The 23,513-nt window shown below is 35.6% G+C and overlaps 2 protein-coding genes and 1 pseudogene across 2 annotated transcripts; 1 reads left to right on the forward strand and 2 right to left on the reverse strand.

The window, feature by feature from the left end:
- Window positions 1–15,030: 15,030 nt before the first annotated feature.
- Window positions 15,031–16,335, forward strand: LOC120130066 (annotated as a pseudogene).
- Window positions 16,336–17,018: 683 nt separating this feature from the next.
- Window positions 17,019–17,985, reverse strand: LOC120130070 (light-harvesting complex-like protein OHP2, chloroplastic). The gene is made up of 2 exons (XM_039147416.1): window positions 17,456–17,985; window positions 17,019–17,324 (listed from the first exon to the last, which is right to left on the reverse strand). The coding sequence occupies exons 1-2, from the start codon at window positions 17,875–17,877 to the stop codon at window positions 17,210–17,212; spliced, it is 537 nt and encodes a 178-aa protein (XP_039003347.1). The 5' UTR covers window positions 17,878–17,985; the 3' UTR covers window positions 17,019–17,209.
- Window positions 17,986–18,947: 962 nt separating this feature from the next.
- LOC120130069 lies at window positions 18,948–22,443 on the reverse strand. Its single transcript, XM_039147415.1, has 3 exons — window positions 22,285–22,443; window positions 21,010–21,656; window positions 18,948–19,184 (listed from the first exon to the last, which is right to left on the reverse strand). The coding sequence occupies exons 2-3, from the start codon at window positions 21,561–21,563 to the stop codon at window positions 19,115–19,117; spliced, it is 624 nt and encodes a 207-aa protein (XP_039003346.1). The 5' UTR covers window positions 21,564–21,656; window positions 22,285–22,443; the 3' UTR covers window positions 18,948–19,114.
- Between the last annotated feature and the right edge of the window lie 1,070 nt (window positions 22,444–23,513).

The following is a 23,513-nucleotide window of genomic DNA, read 5'->3' on the forward strand; positions in this document are numbered from 1 at the left end:
CGTGTGAACCAAAGTAGAGGTAAGATTTATGATTATTGAGTTTCTTGTTAAATTTAAGATTGGTTTTTGATTATTTGATGATAACTAAGCTTAAGGAAAGCTTAACTTATCTTAACATCAAAGGATGATGGAGTTAGGAGAGATTTAAGATTTGAAGTTCTTAAATGAAATCTTGGAATAGAGTTCATAACTAGAATTGAAAGTTAAATTTGACTTGTCATCAATCTAGTTAAGATATACGAAGTGTTAAAAGTGGAATTCAAACATGTTGAATTATTGATGTAATTCTTGAATTACATATGAAAGATAGGATTTGGAGGTTTAAGATGAAATGAGTATAAATTGGTTTAAGGATGTATACTAGAGTAAGAATGAAAAAGGGAATTAAACATGAAGGATTTAATCCAAAATGAATGAATTTTCGGGTTCAAAAAGAGGATTCTGGGCAGAGTGCATCGATGCATATTCATAGTGCATCGATTCATCAAGGTTAAAACCCAGAAATTGTTTGAAGGTGTATCGATGCACAGGTAGTGCATCGATGCATTCTTTTAAAATAAAGAGATCGAATGCAATTAGTGCATCGATGCATAAGGCATGCATCGATGCATTACAATAATAATAAAACATCGAATGCATTTTATGCACCGATGCACAAGTAGTGCATCGATGCATACCTTCATTAAAAGAGGAAATTGGCATTTATCTTAATCTAAAGAGTGAACCATTAGAGTATATTAGTTATAATATTGACATAGATCCATGTGTGATTATAGATATTAAAAGTAAGCTTATTCTGGAACGATCAAAGGATTAGAATCGAATCAAAGCAAAGCTAAGGTGATTGCATACTATATGTATAGTATAATGGAATAAGACTTGTGATAAGTCTAATCCCTATATTGATTTTCATAGTACAATAGTTGTGAACATGCATACATGATAATTATTGTAATACATGCATAAGACATATATATGTTCATGTGATTGGATAAATGATGTATATATATGAATAGATTCAAATATACATGTGATATGATATGTGATGTGATGTGAGAACATGACATGAAGTAGTGACATGAGCTACATGATCACAAGAGAAATGAAATGAGTACATGAACATATGAAATATAAGAATAATGCCCATAGTATACGATATGAGAGTTATAGGTGTAATTGGCATGCCAAGATTTGAGGGTATAATAGTCATTCGGGACGTAGTCCTTCGGGATGTAGTATTCCTACGGGATATATATGACAGTCCTTCGGGACGAATAATGAACTAAGGTTCGGTGCCCCATGAGGGAATTGATACGAGCTGTGGTGACAGTATTAGTGCACAACCTCCATGTACTCACATACCTCTATTCTCAATAATATACATGGGCAATTGAAATACAAAGTAAAGTGAAAGTGGTACAATAAGGTAAGTTTCGTACATGCATGATATGATTATATATGTTATTGTGTAATAGATACATGCATATTGAAATGTCATGAAGGAAATGGTAAGAATGCATATTCATGAAGATATTGTTACATATTCATTTATTGCCTCACTATGTCTATGACTTAACGTGTAAGTGATTTACACGTAGGTACCAAGAAATAAGAAGATTCAGAATAGAAGTGACACGGACAGCAACATTACTAATAAATCAGATCAGAAGTAATTGACAAAGTAGGTATTTTGTTGTGTATAGAGTGTTGGTATGTAATAAGTGGTTAATTACGAATGTTCTGATCGATTTTGTATTAAGTGGTCTCTTTTATGTAAATTAAAGTATTGTGTTTTAATGAAAGTTTTAAATTCCCGGGGTTTTTTCTTTAAGAATCAAAGTTTGAAAAGTCAATTGAACATCTCAGACTTGTATTTGGGTCGAATATGAGTTAGGGGTGTTACATTTAATGGTATCAGAGCTACGGTTTAGTCGATTCTCGGTATAAACCGGAGTCTAGAGTGTTTGATAATGTATACATACCAACAAAATAGTGGAAACTTCTGATCTGATGGGATAGTAAGTATGTTATTTTGCTAATAGAACTATATGGTTGTATTTTTATAGATGTCCGGATGAGGTAGTTCTAGGAATGAAGCGGGAGATGATAGACCCGCTGAAAGCAGTAATTCACCTGCCCTGGCCAGGCAGAGTGAATAACAGACATCCTCTGGAATGCCTGTAAATGATCAAGATATATTCTTTAGAACGTTAGACGCGGTATTGACGCGTTTCCAACCTCCTGTTACTTCAACTCCAAAAATGAATGTTGTGAAAGAGTTGAAGGGATTAGGAGCTCCAGAGTTTAGAGGGGAAGCCGATGAAGGTTCTGTTACTGCGGACCTTTGGCTTAATGACGTGAAGGTCATGCTTACGGGACTTCATTGTTGTGATGTTGAGAAGCTGGATGGAGTAATTTCCTTATTGAGAGGAAAAGCAAGGATCTGGTGGATCAATGTTACATTGAGGATGTCTAACGCCCAAGTAACTTGGTCATTGCTTTTAGAAGAATTCAAGCATAAGTACATCGGAGATCAATTTGTTCGTCAAATGAAGCAAGAGTTCATAAATCTGAAGTAATGGAATCACACTGTATATGAGTACGAGTGTGAATTCAATAAGTTGAGCTGCTTTGCTGCCGAGCTAGTTCCTACAGAGAATGATACTTGTGAGTGGTTTGTAGAGGGGTTACGTCCTCGGTTGAAGGAAATGTTAATTGTCTTGAATTTATCCTCGTTTCAAGAGGTAGTCAACCGTGCTAAGGCTCTGGAAAGAGCTCATAACGAAAGGTTTGAAAATTCGAGAGCTCAGACAGCCAAAAGAACGGGTGCTTCTTCGAGTTTCGCACCATTAAAAAGGGATAGAGATGCTGGTTTTTGACCCTAAGTTAGATCAGAGCCAGTGGCATCCTCCGCTAGAGGATCAAATCAGATGAGAGGTAGACAAACTCAGTCAGTGGGATCTGGAGCTGGGAGATCTAATCAGAGTCAAGCCAGACAATGCCCACATTGTGGAAAGAATCATTCAGGGATATGCCGGATGATTTCTAGAGTCTGCTTTAGATGTGAGGACGCTGGGCATTTTGTTCGGGATTGTCCAATGTTAACCAGTGAATCTACACATCCAGAAAGATCTATTTCTGCAGGCCAGAGAGGAAGAGGTAGAGGCAGAGGAAGAAGTCAATCGGATTCCTCTGCTCAACAGGAGATACACTCCACTGCTCGAGTGTACAACCTCAAGACCAATGAGGATTGTGATGACTCAGATATTATAACAGGTACCTTTCTATTGTTTGACAAAGGTGTTATTGTATTGATTGATACGGGGTCTACATATTCATACATTACAAGTAATTTAGTGGGAGAATTGAACATTCTGTTAGAAACTACTAGCAATGAGATGATAGTGACGAATCCGTTAGAACACAGTGCTCGGGTAAATATGGTGAGTCATTCAGGGAATTGAATTCCCTGCTAATCTGATGAAATTACCTTTCGACGAATTTGAAGTAATATTGAGAATGGATTGGTTATATCGTTATTACGCTAATGTCGATTGTAGGTTGAAAAGAGTAACGTTGAGAAGTCCAGAAGGGGTAGATGTGGTGGTATTTAGTGAATGATGGAATCCATTGGGAAATGAAATTTCAGTAATGTCGGCGAAGAAGTTATTGCTACAAGGATGTTAAGGGTTCATTGCTAATGTGCTGGATGTTAGAACCAAAGAGAAAGGGATTGAAGGAATTCCTATAGTCAGAGAATTTCCCGATGTATTTCCTGCAGAGTTGCCAGGTTTACCTCCGGACAGAGAGGTAGAATTCCAGATTGAGATAATACCGGGAACAGCGCCCATTGCAATGGCACCATACAGGATGACTCAGAAAGAGTTGAATTTAAGACAAAGAAGTTGGGTGGAATTTCTCAAGGATTATGATGTTGTGATTGATTTTCATCCCGGAAAGGCAAATGTGGTAGTTGATGCCTTGAGTATAAAGACGTTTGCAGCTTTGCGAGATCTTGATGCTAGATTATCGTTAAGAGAAGATGGTGAAATCTGTGCAGAACTGACTGTCAAGCCAGCATGGCTAGATCGAATTAAAGAATTGCAAGCTAAAGATGGAAAGTGTTTAAAGAAGATACAACAGATAAAGAATGGAGAGGGTACGGATTATGAGATTAAGTCTGCTGAGAACTTGTATTATAGAGAAAGATTGGTAATTTCGGGTGATGATGAATTAAAGAATGATTTATTAACGGAAGCTCATTGTAGTCCATTGACAATGCATCCGGGAGGAAACAAAATGTATATGGATCTCAAGAGTCGATATTGATGGCCGGGAATGAAGAAAGATGTAACACCCCCAACCCGTACCCGACCCGGATATGAGTCAGAGATATTACATTGACTTTTAAAACATAACTCTTAACCAATAATAGCAAAATATTTGAACTTATATTAAGAAAATACGATAATATACATATTGTAATATAAGTTTACCAAAATATTCAGAGCATACACAACTTAACCCTTTAATTACATGCCAATTTGCCATTTACATAACAAAATGACCTACTGATTAAGTTGCTTCTGATCTGGTGGTTGCAGGAGTAATGCTGTCAAGCTACTTCACCTGTCTCGTCTACTTTCTCGGATCCTACGTGTGAAACACTCACACGCTAAGTCATCGACTTAGTGAGGCAATGTAATAATAATAACAAGGCAATGTAATGAAAATGTCATAATCATATGAAATGAGATGGAAGCATGTACTTAATCAATGTAGTCTACATCATCAATATCCATACCTGTAAGCATATTACTTTAACATTCATGAATTTGTATTAATAAGTTTATTGGCCCATGATATCATATTGAGAACCTAAGGTATCTGAGTAATGTGAGGTTGTGCACTATGCTGTCACCACAGCTCGTATAAATGCACCGAAGTGCCGCGTAGAATTGCACCGTTGTGCCATATAATAATGTCCATAAGGACCACATAGAATTCCTTAAGAATCATATACATATGCTAGGGATCACATATGTGTCTCACCAGACTTCACACATGTTCCAAAGAATATATATATATATATCCCGAAGGACCGCGTAGAATATTGTCCCGAAGGACCGCGTAGAATATTGTCCCGAAGGACCGCGTAGACCCTCTACCCTTGGCATGCCAACTATACCTATAGTTCTCATCTACATAACATGGGATTTTACATTTCACGTAGTCTATATCGCGTAGACATGTAAATTCTTACCTTTTCACATAGCTCATAACTTTTCCCGCGTATTCATGTCATATAATGCATTTTTATATGAACTCATGTCATGTCTCATAATACAGAATATGCTCATGTACCAAGATATAACATCTAGACTTATCACAAGTCTAGAATTGAGTATATTTCTATAATTATGCTATGCATATGCACTCACCTATATTTCTTTGTCTTTTCCTCGATCGATCCTACTTGTAGATTGTTCCCGAACTCGTGTAGGCTCAGTATCTACATAAACATAATTTTCAAGATGATTATCAGATGTCTATGTCTTGAAATTAATCTTTAATAGCCTACCAATTTAAGGAATTAATAGTTTAGTCTTTCTCTTTTTTTTATATGGGGGAATCGGTTCCCCCCTAGGGGTATCGATTCCCCTCTAGCATTCTGGAAATTCATATACGTTGAGGGGGTATCGATTCCCCTTGAATGGGTACCGATTCCCCTAGCCCAGAAATCCTATTTTGAGCTCGAAAATCATCTCATTTCAGCTCAAACATTCATATTTCACTCCCTTTAATACTCTTAGCTTTCATACACTTACTTAAACTAATTATTATCCATTCAATACCTCTAAAACTAAAAAAACTAATCATCCATATAGAATTTAAGAATCTTACTCAAATTCCAACTTGTTCTAATTTTAATTCTATCACTTCATACTTCTTAATTAACTTATTGACAAGTCAAAAATCTTGTTCAAACTTCAAAAACTCATCAATATCAAAATTTCATCTAAAAACTCATTTTCCAAATCTATCTCTAAAACACTTATCTTGTTGTCTTAATGCCATATAAGCTTTCCTTTAGCTTATATAACATCCAAACTTCAATTTCCAAGCTAAAAATCAAAGAAACTACCAAGGTTCATATTCTTACCTTATACTTGGGTCTTCACGTTTGGAAGAAGAGAAGAGAGAAATCTGGAAACATTTGTTTCCTACTCAAGCCCCACGTGGGTTATAATATAACCCCATAAAATTTTTAATTATTATTTTTCCTTGAAATGACCATTTTGTCCTTAAATTCATTTCACATTTACTAACAATTATTTTTAAACTATATAATTATTCTACTTTAATCACCAAATTCTGAATTTTTACAATTTAGTCACTAACCCGTTACATAGGATGTTACAAAAGACATTACGAAATTTGTATCAAAGTGTTTGACTTGTCAACAAGTCAAAGCTGAGCATCAGGTTCCGTCAGGATTGTTACAACCAATTTTAATTCCTCAACGGAAATGGGAAAACATAACGATGGATTTTGTGACGGGGTTGCCTTTAACTCCGAACAAAAAGGATTCAATCTGGGTGATCATAGATATATTGACTAAGTCAGCCCATTTTATTCCGGTACGAACTGATTTCTCCATAGATAAGTATGCGGAACTGTATATTAGAGAGATTATACATTTGCATGGTGTACCTATTTTCATAGTTTCTGATCGAGATCCTAGATTCACATCACGGTTTTTGAAGTCATTACATGGAGCATTGGGAACTCGGTTGAACTTCAGTACATCATTTCATCCTCAAACCGATGGTCAATCCGAGCGAACTATTCAAATTCTGGAGGATATGCTAAGAGCTTGTGTCATTGAATTCAAATGATCGTGGGAAAGGTATTTACCACTTGCTGAATTTGCGTACAACAATAGTTATCATTCAAGCATCAAAATGGCTCCCTATGAAGCTCTATACGGAAGAAGATGTCGAACGCCCTTGAACTGGTATGAACTTAAGGATCGAGAAGTTATTGGTCCTGAGTTGATTCAGAATACGGAAGAAAAAGTTCAAGTAATTCTGAATAATTTGAAAGTTGCAGCTGATAGACAGAAATCGTATGCTAATTTAAAAAGAAAAGAGATTGAATTTCAAGTCGGAGAAAAAGTGTTCTTGAAAGTGTCTCCGTGGAAGAAAGTATTGAGGTTTGGACGGAAAGGAAAGTTGAGTCCTCAGTTCATTTGACCTTACGAGATTACTAAGAGAGTAGGACCAGTAGCATATCAGCTAATTTTGCCACTTGAAATGAAAAAGATACACAATGTCTTTCATGTCTCAATGCTTAGGAAATATTGATCTAATCTATCCCACATTGTGACTATAGAAGAAATTGAAGTTCGACCATATTTAACTTATGAGGAAGAACCTGTTCAAATATTAGGTCACGAAGTCAAGCAACTAAGGAACAAGACTATTCCATTGGTTAAAGTCTTGTGGATGAATCACAAAGTAGAGGAAGCAACATTGGAACGTGAAGAGGACATGAGGATTAAGTACCCTACCTCTTTGCATAATGAAAATTCGAGGACGAATTTTCTTAAGGGGGGGAGTTGTAACATCCTCAATACCGGGTTAGTGACTAAATTGTAAAGTCTCAGAATTTGGTGGTTAAAATAAAATGAATGAATAGTATAAAGATTTACATGTAAATTATTGTGTATGATGAAATTGAAAGGAATAAGGAATGGAAGGACAATAGAGTAATTGCAAGGAAAAATAATTAAAAAAATGATAAGTATATTTATATAAGGATACACATGGGTGGAAGGGGAGAAAACACCCAATGCTTCCAGAGTTCTCTTCTTCTTCTTTCTTCCTTGTGCGTGTGAACCAAAGCAAAGGTAAGATTTCTGATTATTGAGTTTCTTGTTAAATTTAAGATTGGTTTTTGATTATTTGATGATAACTAAGCTTAAGGAAAGCTTAAGTTATCTTAACATCAAAGGATGATAGAGTTAAGAGAGATTTAAGATTTGAAGTTCTTAAATGAAATCTTGAAATAGAGTTCATAACTAGAATTGAAAGTTAAATTTGACTTGTCATCAATCTAGTTAAGATATACGAAGTGTTAAAAGTGGAATTCAAACATGTTGAATTATTGATGTAATTCTTGAATTACATATGAATGATAGGATTTGGAGGTTTAAGATGAAATAAATGAGTATAAATTGGTTTAAGGATGTGTACTAGAGTTAAGAATGAAAAAGGGAATTAAACATGAAGGATTTAATCCAAAATGAATGAATTTTCGGGTTCAAAAAGAGGATTCTGGGCAGAGTGCATCGATGCATATTCATAGTGCATCGATTCATCAAGGTTAAAACCCAGAAATTGTTTGAAGGTGTATTGATGCACAGGTAGTGCATCGATGCACTCTTTTCAAATAAAGATATCGAATGCAATTAGTGCATCGATGCATAAGGCATGCATCGATGCATTCTATTAATAATAAAACATCGAATGCATTTTATGCACCGATGCACAAGTAGTGCATCGATGCATACCTTCATTAAAAGAGGAAATTGACATTTATCTTAATCTAAAGAGTGAACCATTAGAGTATATTAGCTATAATACTGATATAGATCCATGTGTGATTATGTAGATATTAAAAGTAAGCTTATTCTGGAACGATCAAAGGATTAGAATCGAATCAAAGCAAAGCTAAGGTGAGTGCATACTACATGTATAGTATAATGGAATAAGACTTGTGATAAGTCTAATCCCTATATTGATTTTCATAGTACAATAGTTGTGACCATGCATACATGATAATTATTATAATACATGCATAAGACATATATATGTTCATGTGATTGGATAAATGATGTATATATATGAATAGATTCAAATACACATGTGATATGATATGTGATGTGAGAACATGACATGAAGTAAGTGACATGAGCTACATGATCACAAGGGAAATGACATGAGTACATGAACATATGAAATATAAGAATAATGCCCATAGTATACGATATGAGAGCTATAGGTGTAATTGGCATGCCAAGAGTCGAGGGTATAATAGTCCTTCGGGATGTAGTGGTCCTACGGGACATATATGACAGTCTTTCGGGATGAATACTGAACTAAGGTTCGGTGCCCCATAAGGGAATTGATACGAGCTGTGGTGACAGCATTAGTGCACAACCTCCATGTACTCACATACCTCTATTCTCAATAATATACATGGGCAATTGAAATACAAAGTAAAGTGAAAGTGGTACAAGAAGGTAAGTTTCGTACATGCATGATATGATTATATATGTTATTGTGTAATAGATACATACATATTGAAATGTCATGAAGGAAATGGTAAGAATGCATATTCATGAAGATATTGTTGCATATTCATTTATTGCCTCACTAAGTCTATGACTTAGCGTGTAAGTGATTTACACGTAGGTACCAAGAAATAAGAAGATTCAGAATAGAAGTGGCACGGACATCAACATTACTAAGAAATCAGATCAGAAGTAATTGACAAAGTAGGTATTTTGTTGTGTATAGAGTGTTGGTATGTAATAAGTGGTTAATTATGAATGCTCTGATCGATTTTGTATTAAGTAGTCTCTTTTATGTAAATTAAAGTATTGTGTTTTAATGAAAGTTTTAAATTCACGGGGTTTTTTCTTTAAGAATCAAAGTTTGAAAAGTCAATATGACATCTCGGACTTGTATTCGGGTCGAATATGAGTTAGGGGTGTTACAGTATCATTCGCCATTAGATCTTGAAACAGTTTCGCTGTGTGTTTCTCTTTCTTTTATTTCTCTCTTCTTTCTTGACTATTGGGTCTCAGTTCTCTTGTTTCTTTGAGATTAATCATGGTTCAAGGTGTGTCGATGTCAGAAATAGCTGAGGATGAGCAGTTTACAGATGTTAGCTCGCATACTTTTGCTAATAAAAGAATCAATGTGTGCTTAATAGATTCGAACTCTCTCTTATGGAAGCAGCAAGTGATTCTCACGATCTGAGGGCTTGGACTTGAAGGCTTTCTTGATGAATCCATGGTGGTTCCGGTGAAGCTGGTTCTTAACGATGCTGGTGAGCAGGTTATCAATCCAGCTTATTTGCGTTATGTCAAGCAAGATAACTCTTTGGCTTCTTGGCTTCTTTCTACTGTCAGTACCAACATTCTACCTCAGTTAATTGGTGTTGAATCCACAGATGCAGTCTGGAATGCTATCACCATGTTGTACTCCAAGCTGTCTACTAAAAAAATTATGGCCTTGTATTGTCACCTTAGGTCAATGAAGAAAGGCTCTCACTCTATGAGAGACTACACCATGGTTATTAAAGAAATATGTGATCTTTTAGGCACGTGTAGTAGCCCTATTTCGGATATTGATCACATCGCCATCATTCTTAATGGTCTACCAGTTGAATATGAGCCAACTGTTGCTGTGATCACTACAAGCAAAGAGCCATTTGCCCTCGACAATGTGTTATCGGATCTTATTGATGTTGAGTCACGTCTTGATGACTCATCGAGGTTTCCAATAGGGGTAAATTTCACACGCTATAGTACCAATCAGGTCTCTGATGCTCAGCACTACAAGAATCGTGGGGCTTCTAAACCTAACAATATTGCATGTAACAAGTATAAGGGGAGGCCTAAGCAGCAGTGTCAACTTTGTGGGAAGATAGGTCATCTAGTTGACAGGTGCTGGCATAGGTTTGATCAAAACTTTAAAGGTGTAACTGCTCAACAAAGTTCCTCGACTAATGAAATACAGACAAACGTTTGTTCATGCTTTCCTCATACATCTGACTGTCATTACAGTCCTTTTGTAAGTGCAAGTGCAGGAGATGAAGATTCATCTGTCATCGAGCTAAGTGGTAATGTACAAGTTAATGCATTAATGGGTAATGGTCCTTTGACCTATGCTAAATGGTTCTCTGATTCATGAGCCACGCATCATGTGACTGGTACCACCTCTACTATCTCAAACAAACAAGCTTACACTGGCAGTGGTACGTTCATCTAGGAGATGGTTACACTGTTTCAATTACTCATATTGGTAGAAACGTTTTAAAAACTGCCTCTAGAGATATTTTGCTTGATCAGATGTTATATGTTCCAAAAATTAATAAGAATCTCTTGTCAGTTTCAAAATTTACTCAAGATAATTAGGTTTATTTTGAGTTTCATGCAAGTGTTTGTTATGTTAAGGATAAAAGAACATGAGTCGTGCTGGTGGAAAGAAAGCTTGATGGAGGACTGTATAGTTTTGATTGCCAAGCTCTGCAAGAAACAACATCAGTTCACAACACTGTCATTAAAGATACCAATGAGTATTGGTTGTAGCATAAAAGGTTAGGTCATCCTGCAGCTGATGTGGTGATGACAACTCTTAATAAAAGACTAAATGTAGACAGAACTGAAGTATGTGCAGTCTGTCAGATCGGAAAAAGTAAAGTTCAGCCTTTTTATGTATCACAAACCGTGTATAAACAACCATTTGAGTTAGAAGTTGATGTATGGGGTTATGCTCATATTGTTTCTAGTGGTTTTAGATATTTTATGAGTTTTATAGATTTGTATTCAAGGAATAGTTGGGTATATCTGTTAAGAAATAAAAGTGAGGTTGTTGTTTCCTTCAAAATGTTTGTTGTTTTAGTTTCAAATCAATTTAAGACAACTATTCTTGCATTACAAAAAGACAATGGAGGAAAGTTTCGATTCTGGAAGCTGTCTCACATTGACTTGGTGTTAAGCTCAGGAAATCATGTCCACATACTTCACAACAAAATGGGGTAGTGGAAAGAAAACACAGACATATAGTAGAAAATTGCTTTAGCTTTACTAGAACAAACATCAATGCCTTTAACATTCTGGTCTAATGCAGTTCTCAGTGTAGTGTATCTTATCAACAAGATGCCCACCAATATCCTTGGTAATATCTACCCTTATCAAAAGTTGTATGGTAAGTCTCCTGGCTATAGTTTTTCAAAATATTTGGATATCAGTGTTTTCCTTATCTCAGGGTGTTCAATACACATAAGTTGGATTTTCGATCCAAGGCATGTGTCTTCCTGAGCTATTCTCCAATGCATCATGGTTATCAGTGCATGAATGACAATGGCAGGATCTATGTATCAAGGAGTGTGGTATATAATGAAAATGTTTTTCCCTTTTCTCACAAAACAACATCCCATAGTAGAGGTGCTAATGAGGTGGTTCGATCGAGAGTCATACCAGTTGTTTTCAGTCAACACAAGCATGTTAGGTCTGTGCAAAGATCAAGTGTCAATACTGATCAAATGCTAAAGGCAAATAATATTGGTCAACCTACAACCACATGCAATGAACCAAATGTGCAATCTGTAGAGCAAACAACAAATAATGTACCTGGTAATGCTTTTAGTTCTCCTGATCTTGAATCTACTAGTGAGGCTGATGTGCTTCTCATGGTCATGAATCTGTTGGTTATGCTTTTTCTGATCCTGAACAGTCTGCTTCTAGTGAGCAAATTCAAAATCAAGAAAATGCTCAAGGTACTAGAATGAGCAATACTCATACTATGATAACTCGAAGCAAGCATGGGATCTTTAAGCCAAAAATTTTCTCCATTCAATGCAAAGATGTGCCTGGAGATATTCAAGTTGCACTCAAAGATGATGACTAGAGGATGGTTGTTATGGCTGAATACAATGCACTTCTCAATAATAACACATGGGATATTGTGGAGCTTACAGCTGATAGAAAAGTCATTGGTTGCAAATGGCTCTTCAAGGTGAAGAAGAATGCTGATGGATCAGTAGAAAGGTTGAAAGTTAGACTGGTTTCCAAGTGGTACTCTCATATACCAGGTTATGATTTTTTGGATACATTTAGTCATGTGGTTTAGTTTTTTACAGTAAACATATTGATCTCATTAGTTGTTTCATGTCAATGGAAAATAAGGCAAGTGAATTGAATAATGCCTTTCTAAAAGGTGACTTAAGTGAGGATGTCTACATGCAACATATTCATGGCTTTGAAGAACAATCCACTGATGAAGTTGCCTTGGTGTGCAAGTTAAAAAAGGCATTGTATGGGTTAAGGCAAGCTCTAAGGAACTGATTTCTTAAGTTAAGAGAATTCTTGCTTGGCTTGGGGTTCAATTCTTCAAGGGTATATTCTTCATTGTTTATCGCCAAGAGGAACATGAAGTGGTATACATGGTTGTGTATATGGATGACATTCTCATCACAGGGAGTTCCCAGCTGGAAATTGACCAAATAATTCATGCATTGCATGAGAAGTTCTCTTTAAAGGATCTTGGGCAGCTTAAGTATTTTCTTGGTATAGAGGTGCAAGTTCATATAGTGGCTTATTTCTTAGTCAAAAGAAATTTGTCACTGAGTTGCTGCAAAAGAATCAAATGATGGATGTGAATTCACTCTCCACTCCCATGGCAATGACAACCAAGCTTAGTAAGAATGATGGGGAAGTGCTAAGCAATCCACAACAGTATAGGAGTGTAGTTAGGGCACTGAAGTATATTTATCATACGAGGCCAGATATTTCGTTTGCAGTTAACAAAGCTGCACAGTTTTTGCAATAGCCCACTGAGGTACATTGGCTTGTTGTCAAGCGTATCTAAAGGTATTTATGAGGAACACTAGAAATTGGGCTTTGGTTTTCAGCTCAAGCACAAAAACTGGTAGTGCTTAATGCTTTCTCGGACTCTGATTGGGGTGGAGATGTTGATGACAGAAGATCAATTTTTGGGTACTATGTTTACAATGGAAACCATATGCTGGCATGGTTCTCGATAAAACAACGTGTAGTATCCAGATCCATTGCAGAAGCTGAGTACAGGAGTCTTGCATATGCCACTTCTAAAGTTGTATGGATAAAGGCTGTGCTGCATGAAATGAAGATTGCACTGCCTGAAAAACCTAAGGTGTGATGTGATAATACCAGTGCAGTAGCTATGGCTGCAGACCTCATATTGCATGCAGAAAGCAAGCATATCAAGCTAGACTTACACTTTATGCGAGAAAATGTTGCATCACATGAAGTTCAAATCAACTATGTTCCAACTAATAGTCAAGTTGCAGATATCCTAACAAAACCTCTTCCTTTGATCAAGTTTGAATTGTTCACAAACAAGTTGTGTTTTTGAGCTTAAAGAAGTTTGTAAGAAGCAGGGTGAATGTTAAACCATATTCGGTTAAGTAGTTAAGTGTAAAAGGTTAAGAGATAATTGGTTGTAATCAGTTGTAACCAACTTTGCTACAACTAGATCCTCTCTCTTGCTATCTCTTCGGAGACTTTAAATAATTGCTTAACTTGTGTACTTGAGATCGTCAATACATTTGTAGTTGATTACTCTTTTCTTTGTTATTCTTTCTAAGTTTCTTCATTAGTTAACAGTCAATATTTATACACAACCCTCATGAATCTTCTTTCCCCAAGTATATATTTAACAAGTTTCATGAGCCAAATTTTAATCCTATCTACTACGTAAACAAGACCTAATGCTAGCTTGTTGAAGGTGTGTATGTGCATGAATATAGTTAGAATAATTTGATGCAATTACTTCTCAAATCTATAAATTTTAGAAATAAATAAATTGGTTTTCTAAAAATATCACAAAATTTTAAAATAATCTTTAAATTATAAAAATTTCAGAAAATGCTAAAAAAACATATAAAAGAAATGTAATAATTAAATTCAGTTTTCTAAAAAAGAAAATCCAATCAAAATGTAGTCAAATCAAGATTTGAGTGAACAAAAAAAAAAGTAGTATTAAAGGTTAAAGAAGGCTTTAAGCTTTAATCTGCTAAGGCTAAAATCACCCACACTGTATCCCTTCCTTCTCCTTCGTTGACTCGTCCTTTCCACGACTCTGCTACCATTGACGTTTCCCACCATTTTCTATTGGCTGCCTTCTTATTCACTCTCTGCTTCCTCCTCCCCCTTCTTCTTCTTCTTTTAATCTAATTAATTTTCTTTTTTTTTTAATTAGAATTTTGGGTTTTTTTATCCTCAATGGATCAAGTTATTACCCTGGTTGTTTCAGCAATTTTAAGCTTCCTTTTAGTATGTTCAATCTTAATTTGCATCATACTAATTTGCAGTTCAACCAAAAAACCCAGCCGCCCTGATCCTCCTCAAACCCGCTCCTTATACCGAACCCGACCCACCCCTAACCCCGCCGCCCTCTCCGCATGCGACAGCGCCGCCTTCGACCCCTCCCTCACCCATCTCGACATGGAGGAACTCGCCGCCGCCACCAAAAACTTCTCCTCCGATCTCATCATCGGCGAAGGCAGCTTCGGATACGTCTACAAAGCTACCCTCTCCAACGGAGTCACCGTAGCGATTAAAAAGCTCGACCCCAATGCCTTTCAGGGCCTCCGAGAGTTCCGAGCTGAGATGGAAACACTAGGTAAGCTTCGTCACGACAACATCGTTAAGATCCTCGGGTTTTGCTCGTCGGGTCTCGATCGGGTTTTGATTTATGAGTTCATCGAGAGAGGGAGTCTTGACCAATTGATGTACGATGAAGGTCAAGAAAACTCGGTCGACGGGTTACTTAATTGGCATACGAGGAAGAAGATAGTTCGTGGGATAGCTAATGGCCTGGCTTATTTGCACGGACTCGATACGCCCATCATCCATAGAGATATTAAGGCCAGCAATGTCTTGTTAGATCAAAATTTCAATGCCCATATTTCTGATTTCGGTTTAGCACGGCAAATCCAAGAGTCCCGCTCACACGTTTCCACGCAGGTCGCCGGAACGATGGGTTACATGCCGCCGGAGTACCGTGAGGGGAACACGGCGGCGACGGTTGTAGCTGATGTTTATAGCTTCGGGATATTGATGATCGAGATCGCCACCCAAAACCGGCCCAGTTGGCCGGTGAAGTTGGAGGGGAAAGCTATAGGGCTAGTGGAGTGGGCTCGGCGAATGGGGATCTAAACCGAGAAATAGAAATGGTATATGAAAAGATCCACAGGGATGGATTAATCGAAGATGAGGTTAAAGAGTATTTTAGAATCGCTTGTATGTGTAGTAGCGAGGGGTCGAAAGAAAGGCCCGCCATGAAAGAGGTTGTTGAGCTTTTGAATCAAATTCCGACATGATGATAGACTGTAATTTTCTTTCTTCTTGTTCTTCCATGAGAATGTTGTAGTACACCGCCATATCTTGAATGGGGGTTAAGATCATTTGAATTTTGTAAATAGCTTATCACCATTTAGGCAAATGCCTATAAAACTGGTGAGGGAAGATTTAAATCTAGACCTATTTATGAGTAGTGAGATCAATGAGTGGGAGATTACATTTGTTTAGTCCTAATTCTCCACGAGGATAGTGAAACAACTGGGCGTGAATCAACAAAGTATTTGGCCAACTATTCATAAATTTATAACTTTTGTTTGTTAAGCTAAATAAAAGAGTATGAATAAATTTTTTATATTAATTTAATAAACGAATGAACACGAACATAAGTATGTTTGATTCGTTTATGTTCACGAATATTCGTTTATAAGTTTATTTAAGAGCATGTTTATCGCGTTTATGGACTCATTCATTTATGTTCATGATCAATCTCATTTAATGACTCGTTTATAGACTCGTTTACTTTTTATTTTTTATATTTTAAATATTGGTGAATAAGAGACTAAATTGAATACATGATGAATTTAGAGTTTAAACATGAAGCTTAAAGAATTTAAATACTATATATGTAATTTTACCATTTTTAGCTTACAATAATCATTAAACAAACGAATACACAGATTTTCAAAAATAAATAAACGAACACGAATTAACTGAACATTTTTAAAAATAAAAAACTAATATGAATATGACCTCATTCGTCAATCTCGGGTTTTCAGCTACGCCATAGTAAAACACTCTGATGAGTTTCAAGTACAAAGAGATCACTAATTGGTTGAAACTGCATGCTTCATATATCCAGAAAAGGCTACAAAGATGAGAATGAAGAACTTGAAAACCACGCAAATTGTTGAGATACAGCTTGTTACGTAATTGATTGATGAAGCAACAAGAATAGTAAACAACTTGCTCAAGGAGAGTTGCATACAAAAACATTAGATATATAACTTACAGAAATCACAAACTATGAATAGAAGAAACATTGTTGGTATACAAGAGAAACGATCAGAAGAGTCATTCCAAATCAATTATCCCGAAATTGGAGAGCATAATCTTTACTTGATCCACGAAATCAGAGCCCGTTGCATACTCCGTTAACATCCCAACAGCAAAGCCAAACATTGCCCATCTACAAGTAGCAGGGACAAGGATTTTACAAGTTTAATGCAATATAAAATTAATACAACTGCCTGCAACCTTGGTAAAACAGTCAAACATGAGTAAAAATAGAATAAAGGGCATATTTATTCATCCATTTACCTTCCATTAGCAATCTCATTCTTCCCGAGGAACCCAAAGAAAGGTCCTTGACTAGACTCCTCAAGCTGCTTCTTCTTAAAGTATTCTTGCAGCTCCTTTGCCCTCTGTCTCTGAAACTCCAGAGTGATCACATTCTGGTCCCCAACAGCTGCCATTGAAGGTGGCGGCGGAGGAGAGGAAGAAGAAGGAGGTTTCGGTTGCGGTGGAGGAGGAGAAGAAGGCGGGACCGGTTTCAAAGGAGCCACGGGTCTTCTCAAAGGACCTTCAGTTTGAGAACTCCTTATCGTCACAACATAAGGCTTGGGTGTTGAAGACAATCTGCAACTGGTGGAAGATGATGGTAAAGTAGAAGATGATGAGGAACATGGAGGTGAACAAGGGTTTGGGACTTTCAGACATGTGATTGAGGTTGCCATAGACATATTAGTATTGTTTTTTTCTTTTGTTTATCTAATTTCTGGGGATTGTTTTTCTTGAGATTGTGTACATTTTTTTATGTTCTTACAAGCTCAAGATTGTGTTAGAAAGTAGAAGTGGGGTGTGTGGATAAGGCATCGCCAAGTTTCAACAGACAGACGGCTTCAACGAATACCTGTCGATTTCGATACGACGCCACTAAACTAGAATAAAAGGCAAAAGCATGACAATACGAGATAAAAGATAAAAATAATAATGGAAAAACTACATTAAATGTTATTGAATTTTAAATCTAATATTAGTTTAAAATTTTGATTAGTCATCCTAAAAAATGATTAGCCAAATTTGATGTTATCCCTCAGTTATTTTAATTTATTCAGAAATAAATTAATACACACAATTAATGAGTTTTTTTTAATGTTAATTGGATTATCTTAATTTATCGAAAGAATTAATAAATCTTGAACCAATTTAAGCACAGTTACGATTAGAAGTTTTGAAATACCAAGTAATGGCATGAGATGGTTTTTTAACTCAACCATACCTGAGTTTGTAAACAAAATCAAATTGATCATCTTCTCAACTAATACATGTATTAATCTGTAAGCCAAAGGAATCAATCAATCAATTAAGATGCCATCCGAGGCCGGTGTGAGGTCGCAATTATTGTTATGTTTTCAGTAAAGAAAACAATCGGGTATTCGGTATTCCATCAAAATCAAAGGCAAAAATAGAGAAACTGCTGTTGTAGATTTATTTTCTTCTTCTTCTGTTATATATAAATATAAAAACAAAAACAAATCAAGATTTTGCATAACAATACCATACATATGCTATACGTATCGTGTTTAAACATGTCGTGATGTGCCCTTTACAACATTTTTTAGTAGACATCCCAAATGTCGGCTCTTTTTTGTATATATTTAAACTGTTACAAACTTTATAACAATTTATGTTGTAATGTTACAATGTTGTAACACACTTACGTATCTTTTGATAACATTTTTGGTAGTTTGCTCTCTTTTTACCTTAAATTAAGGTTCTTTTTGTAGAATTTCTTCTACTAAGGGGCCCAGAAAGAAAGTTGCCCTCTATTGGTTGCATTCCATTTCCAAGTAGAATCAAGAAAACAAAACAACATTTGCTTCTTCTTTGCCCAAAAATCAATTGAACGTTACCAATATAACAAGATTAAGCTCTTTTACCCGATATGCATCATTTAGCTCAAGAAATTACCCCAAATTACATAATTGTACAGGAACGAGTTCTTTCATTTCCGCTATCAAATTCATCGTCTGGTCCACCTGTTTCACTGATATTGGACAAAATGGTACAATTTCATCAGCATAATCCAAGGAAATTTGGGAAAATAAAAAAGGAAAAAGGGAGGAAGAGTGAATGCAAACAGAAAGAGCAATGAGTTGGCCCGCAAAAAATGAAAATAAAAGTAATTAGGAGGCTATTTGAACAGTTAAATAACAATAAACAAGAAATCTAGGATCCTCACCATCCGAAAAGAGACACCTAGCAAGAAAAATACTACAAAATCAATCAAATGAACACTATTGATGACATATTTAACAGTTTTGGTATAAGGAATTGAAAGGAAAACTAACGGGTTACTAATTAAATAACCATGCACACATATCTTGCAAGTCTTCTGACAGAATACATGGAAAAAATTAAGGATGGAGAAAAACCCCTAAATGGTGATCTATCTAGTGCTATATAAGAAGACGATATTAACATTCTGGAAAATACATGCTGACATGACATGCATCTAAAAACAAAACCACATATTCAACAGCTCAACTATGCAGGATGGGGTCTCACTGAAACTGATCAAAGAGGTGCGCACACAAACATGTCTTAGGGCAAGCACTCATAAATTTTCAGTTCACTTTTCTGAACAGAATAGGCTTCTCCATATGATCAGTCTTATTGTTTCCTTCACAGAGAAAGGTGTTGGGTACAAGAATATCGAGGCACCATAAAAACCAAGACACGAACTTCAGAGAAACACCAAAACCCAATGTTAAAAATATATCTATGTACATTTTACTAGTGCATACCTTAAAAGTCTAAATAAAAGTGCAATCAACGAGGAAAAGTTCCTCAAAAAACACAAATATGATAAGCCTGATATCTTCTCTACAAATGAAGCTGAAATATGAAGAAGTAACCCCACACCGTTGGCATTTCTCATAAAATATTTTGGTCCGAAGGAACTTTATTTCCATCTACATGATCTCGTAGGGCAATTAAAATAACTCATAGTAGTAACACATATTATCGCTACTAGGAAATAATGATTCTGCTCAATTCATTCAAATAATAACTTAAATAGGAGTTAGGCATATCAATCACATCCCCTTCTGATATTGTTGCCTAATCACATTTTTATGGAGTATAAAAATAATTTGCGAAAACAATTTTCTTAATAACAACGCCTCAAGTTTCAAAACTCGAGAGCCATTGCTCTAAAATCAGATCTATGCAATCATGAACCATAACCAAGCACCAGTGGCAAAGCTTCCTATAAATGTATAACCAAGAAACCAACCAAAAGTTTGACAAAATATAACATTAACAGAGAAATCCAGTTCATATCTAAGTGGCATGCTGTCACATCACTCGAATCAAATTTCAAGTTTTCAAGCCCTTACTACATGTTCTTTTACTGTTCTAAGAAGGAAATACCTCAATTTTTCCTATGGTTACCATTCGTTGAGGAAACCAATGTATCAGACTAGGATTGCACCAACCTTTTCTATTAACGTCATGACACATTGCAAGGGTGTCATCAGCGCTTGCATAAAAGTTTTAGTATTTTATTAAGCAAGGAAACATATTATTCGAATAATAACACTACTTTTACAACCTATGAGGTATGAGTGTCCACAGAGTCATGGGAGATTCTATTCAATATTCAAAACCCCTTTACATAACAACCTTTAGGACAAGAAGGAAGTGTGACAAACTTACCAGCATTGTTGGACACATAATATTACATAACTTCATGATACACATAATCTAATACAAACAAAACATATCACAATAGCATATAAACTTAAAACAAATATGTTACTGCATCAACGTCACTCAGAACATTAGTTTAGAGCAGAAATTTCTTGTACCTGGGCTCAAATGCCCTGATTTCAGCTAGCTCACTACCACAAGCATCCGTCCACCGTACCTTTCTGCGTTCTGCATGACTAGGAATATCACCATCCTTTTCCCCTGTTGCCTCACGGTCTTTAACATCCTCAGGAGGAACGGGAGTGTTAATTGGTCGCTTCTTCAAACTACTTTTAAGGGCAATCTCTCTTACATTACCATTTCCATCATCAAGTTGAGTAGTGTGATCATTAGTTTTATCCAAGAAAAGAGCCTCGGGCAAGACATCCTGCAGTTGAACAGGGCCAACTTTCAAAGTCGATGGGGCATCAATGCCAGCGGAAGTGCGGCCAAAGCAGACAAAAGAGGCACACCCACGGGAAAGCCGGTTCTTGATGGAAGCCAGCTGATTCAGGTCGGGGTCAGATTCTTGGTCCAACTGGTAATGATTCCACGGCGAAACTCTCATGGGACTGTCCTCGAGCTTCTGACCCAAGAGAAGAAGGGTCAAGCCCTTGCTATACCCAGACACCGAAGAACTGAAAAACCCTCCTCCTTCTACTCTCAATAACATCAGTTCTTTTCATCTGGGCACCCAGAAACACCTTTGTTTTTCTTGTCAACAACCTTCAAGTTACAATAAATTGAAACAAACATGACCTAACTCCTGCATCAAACCATATTTCCCAGTCATTGAAGTTTTCAAACCTTCCCAAATAATCAAATTTAACAGGCAAGCTCTAAAATTCCATCTATAGTTTCTAATAAAGTGCTATCCTAATTCCTAAGTAACCAAAAGTTATTGCAGACACAACAGCTATTGAATTCCCTAAACACTCTAATTATTATCAACATGGTCAACCCTCATTAAAGGTTTTACTACCACCGCGCACAGTTAGTAGTCATAGATTTATTAATTAAATAATTTAAATTCAATAGATAAATATTTTATTATTTTTAAAACACAAACAAAAGGGAAAAAGAGTTTGTATTTATACACTCGACCAGCTCACAGTAATTAATACTCAAAAAAGAAACTATTAAGAACATCGATGGCGAAGAGAAAACAATTAAATTTAAGATTGATTTAAGATCTGTTTTCTTTTAAGGTAACAAGGACCAGCTCAAAACAGTGATGTCTGTTTGATTGAAGTTAAAGCATTAAAAATGTAATAAACAGAGTGACAGTGAACATCTAAAATCAAAAGAACACCAAAAAAAATTGCTTCGATTTCCTTTCACTTTCTCGAGAAACAACCAGGAACACAGATCACAAAAGGAGTTTTAGAATTGACCTGAAGGTGATTAAACTGATCTCATAACTAGAAGAAACTTAAAGACAAAATTGCGGGCGCCGGACTGTTCGATCGTTGCTAACGTAAGAATTAATCGGCGAGGACCTGGAAAATGGAGAGGTAAAATGGGAAATACAAATAAAAGTTGAAGAAAATAAGAAATATTAGAGTATGGGAAAATAAAAGGAACGGATTTGTGCGAATTCTATGTTTAGTTGCTAATCCTTGTAAATATATGGTATTAAATATATATTAATTTTTTAAATAAAAATATAGTATATTTATTATATTATTATAAACAATCAAATTTGTATATTATATTTCATATTAAATAGAGAACGATTAAATAATCCAAATGAATGATAAGGATAGTGACATCGGCAGATGGGTCCCATCAAAATTATTTATAAATTATTTTTTGGATATTTTAAGAAAAACAAAATAAAAGTAAGATATGTTAGGAAATTGTGTGTTGGAAAGGTAAACAAACATATAAATAAAAAGAGGAAAGCTTGGTTTTGGTTGTTTTGAGTTTTAGTCTGTAATTAAACTATACCTTTCATTTATTGATTATACTTAATTTTTAAATGTGAGATAAATAATTTTTTATTTTTATACTTTTCTTAAATTTTTATAAATAATTAAACAAATAAATGTCTTGGGTAAAGTACACAAATAGTCCCTTGACTAGAGAACGCTACTTTATTGAATCTCCTTACTATTAAAAGTTATAAAATAGTCCCCCGGTTATAAGGTATTGCTTTGTTGAGTCCATCGCCTATTAAAAGTTACAAAATAGTCATCTGACTATTCATTATGTTCCAAACTCGTCATTTTTCATCAAAAAAGTTGACGGCAGTCTAAGTTGGACGTTAACATCTTGAATGAGATATGATAATATCTTATCTTATAATCTCAAACGATCATCATATCTCAATCAACATGTTAACGTCCAGTTCAGACGATCGTTAATTTGTTTTTAACAAAAACTGACTAGTTTGGAACATAATGAATAGTTGAATGACCATTTTGTAACTTTTAATAGTTGAGGGACTCAACAAAGCAACTCCCTATAGTTGAAGGATCATTTTATAACTTAAATAATCGGGGATCATTTGCGTACTTTACCCAAAGTTTTTTTTTGTATTGCTTTTAAAAGTATATTAAAATTTTGAGTGTAATATTTCATATTAATATATGAAAGTAGTGCTTATGAAACTTTTAAGGGA

The sequence above is a fragment of the Hibiscus syriacus genome, unplaced genomic scaffold (assembly GCF_006381635.1).
Source record: "Hibiscus syriacus cultivar Baekdansim isolate YM2019G1 unplaced genomic scaffold, ASM638163v2 tig00110505_pilon, whole genome shotgun sequence".
Classification (NCBI taxonomy): Eukaryota; Viridiplantae; Streptophyta; class Magnoliopsida; order Malvales; family Malvaceae; genus Hibiscus; species Hibiscus syriacus.

What these genes read in the sequence shown, in the direction of transcription:
- LOC120130070 (XM_039147416.1), bottom strand. Translation starts at nt 17,877, where the DNA reads ATGTCTATGGCAACCTCAATCACATGTCTGAAAGTCCCAAACCCTTGT. An exon ending in AATGAGATTGCTAATGGAAG is followed by an intron (nt 17,325 to 17,455) that starts GTAAATGGATGA and finishes TGCTACTTGTAG; the next exon opens with ATGGGCAATGTTTGGCTTTG.
- LOC120130069 (XM_039147415.1), bottom strand. Translation starts at nt 21,563, where the DNA reads ATGTTATTGAGAGTAGAAGGAGGAGGGTTTTTCAGTTCTTCGGTGTCT. An exon ending in ATCAGGGCATTTGAGCCCAG is followed by an intron (nt 19,185 to 21,009) that starts GTACAAGAAATT and finishes GTCCAATATCAG; the next exon opens with TGAAACAGGTGGACCAGACG.